At 37.0% G+C, this 2,737-nt stretch overlaps 1 protein-coding gene across 1 annotated transcript; it reads right to left on the bottom strand.

The window, feature by feature from the left end:
- Nucleotides 1-593: 593 nt before the first annotated feature.
- Nucleotides 594-2,328, bottom strand: LOC141721163 (zinc finger protein CONSTANS-LIKE 3-like). Its single transcript, XM_074523927.1, has 2 exons — nt 1,517-2,328; nt 594-1,192 (listed from the first exon to the last, which is right to left on the bottom strand). Exons 1-2 carry the CDS (start codon nt 2,240-2,242, stop codon nt 824-826), a joined length of 1,095 nt encoding a protein of 364 aa, XP_074380028.1. The 5' UTR covers nt 2,243-2,328; the 3' UTR covers nt 594-823.
- Nucleotides 2,329-2,737: the final 409 nt, after the last annotated feature.

Below are 2,737 nucleotides of genomic sequence, written 5' to 3'. Positions count from 1 at the left end.
GTGTCTATAAGATAATTTTGGATTTTTGATTTATGTCATGATAAGTGAAAATATCGAATAAGAAATTACGACCGTAGTCACCGGATTGTAGTTACAGTTTTATGAAAATGTAGGATCGTTATTACTGGATTGTAGTGGTCGTGGCATGGATTATGGATTTCAAATTATAGTTATTTATGTGGTAGGTGTATCGTATGTATCGAATAAGAATAAGACAAAGAAGTTAATTGAAAGTATTATTTCGTATAGATTATCGTATTTTATTATATGTGTAATGTGTATATGTTATTTGCCCTACTAGTTGGATCGATTGTTTTAGTTCATTACTTACCAATTTCAGGTTTCGTATGAGATTTAAGTTAGATTATATTGGAGTTCAATGACTTAGGATTCGATTGAATTAACTTTTGTTTAAAATTAATATTCCAAAAAGTCAGATGGTTTGATTAGCTCATGCTGGCGCATCCATCAGGTCGTAATCAGAAGAAATGAAAGTTTCAGCCTGTGTCCACAAACTATTTGAGCTGCTAATTTTTGGAAATTAATGGTACGAGCTTCTGTTTCATATCTTAAATTTTGAATCAAGTCTATATAGAACTCAACAAAACATTACATTGTTACAGTCAAGCACCTCAGTAAAAAGGAAATTGGACTTTTATAACGTGAAGCCGCAAAAATAACATTTGCCCAGCCTTTCGTCAAGGGAAACTGCAAATGTCTTACAAATCAAAGTGTCCGTTCAAAAAATACCAGTACAAACATCACAAGTGTTACTGTTTAGTGTTTATTCTAGTCAGTGTATGATTATCTAAACAAAACATTTTCATCTTTTCGTAAAAAATGATGGAACTACCCCAAAGCCAGATTTCCCAATGAAATTTGTGGTAGCCGGAACTGAAGTGAACCACCCTTCAACATCCTCAGTGTTTTCTGTCCGCTTGACAAAGCGGCCTTTGATTCGGGGTCTTGTCTCGGCGTACGCCTTGCGAGAAGCGTATCGTACAGTCTTCTCGAATTTCCTGTTTTTCCTCTTCTCTCGGTACCTCGTTACTCTAGCTTCTCTATCCATTGCAACACACACTTGACCTTTCCCAGGATTTGTGTTAATATTGTTGTTCGTTGGCAATGCAAATGGATATGATGTATCTGACATTGAATTTCCGTCTGGTACAATTCCAACCTCCGATGAAATCTGAAAATTGTATAATCTCCAACTTATTAAGCATACTAGCTACCGAATAAGTCCTCCTATTAACCGTGAAAGGTTTAAGGAGCCCGAGAGAGTTGATAATTTAACATGGCATCGAGGACTATTTCATCAACAAACTCGAAAACAAAAATACATATCAATCCCCCTCTCCTTAACTCTTTAAAATTTTGAGAAACATTTGAAATCAATCAACCTCATATCTCACCTCTTTTGAAACAAATTTAGAAATGCAATAATATTTAGACAAGTATGTATACAGATTAAGCAGTCGACATAAATATGTAAGATAGAGTAGAGATTCATTACATTTTGGCTCATAGATGGAGCTGCGTAGCTGCTGTTGAATGAACTTATATTCGAAGTTGTAAAATCAATCTCAAAATGATTGTCAACAGATCCCATCATCGAGGATGATTGTAGTGGCCGCTGGGCATTAATCTGTACCGGAACAACACTATCAGTGCCAGCATTATGATGTCCATACAGAGGAACCAGATCATTCGGAACAGGATAATCGAACTCGAGTAAATTATCCGGATCCGAAAATAAAAATTCAATAGATTTCAAATCAGCTTGTATATCCGCTGACAACTTAGTCTCCTCATGCCCGTAGCACAAACTTTTGTTACAATTTTTGTACCTGATAAAATTCGATTTGGATTCAGGCGTAACCGCAACTTCTAGTATTGCAGTTGCGGTCGACTTCACGACCGAAACTGCTGAGTGATAAAATGGAGTCACCGCGACCCGCTCGTGCCTGCGAGCGAGCGGGTTCACCGAATGAATGTCCCAGTCACACATGACACAAAGCGCAGCAGCGTCTGCCTTACACATGACACTAGAAGGTGCGTGTTCGCACACCTCGCACATCCACACACGCTCGTAACTATTATTACCATGAAATTTTGAGTCACAGTCCACGCACATGTAAGTGGAGTCCGTGTAACAGAAGAGCAACGCTGCATTCAGTTTACATGTATCGCATGGCTTTGCTCTCATCGGAAATTTCTTGGCGCCGGCTACATCTGCCATTTTCAAGGCGAGGGCCGAGGGGTATGATTTTCTCAAATGATTGTTTATTTGGTTTGATTTTCTCAAATGATTGTATTAGTACTGTACATTTGTACAAGTGATACATTATGAATCTATATCTGAAATGTGGTTGGGTGATATAGCTGTAGACGAGTAAGACAGGGCCACGTGGGTGAGTTGTAGCCAAGTAAATGGTTTGATGACTGTAGCAAGTTTAATATTTTAGAGTCAAGTAGCTGTCAGTTGTCTGTGCCGACCTGGGACCCGTGGTTAAGCAAGTTTAATATTCTCTTCTTTCAAAATACGAGTTTTTTTTATTTTTTATGCATATTAACATGAATAAAAAAGATAAATTCACAAATTATTTTTTAAAATTTATTTTTGTAATAAAGATATACATATTAAATTGGGTGAAAGACCTAAATAACCATTTTTAAATAATAATCGCCCAAAATACCCACCAGAATTTTAAACTGCCCAAAATGCCCACCAGAT

The sequence above is a fragment of the Apium graveolens genome, chromosome 4, assembly GCF_009905375.1.
Source record: "Apium graveolens cultivar Ventura chromosome 4, ASM990537v1, whole genome shotgun sequence".
Lineage (NCBI taxonomy): Eukaryota > Viridiplantae > Streptophyta > Magnoliopsida > Apiales > Apiaceae > Apium > Apium graveolens.
The sequence above is the reverse complement of the archived record's forward strand: the minus strand, read 5'-3'. Positions and strand labels throughout refer to the sequence as shown.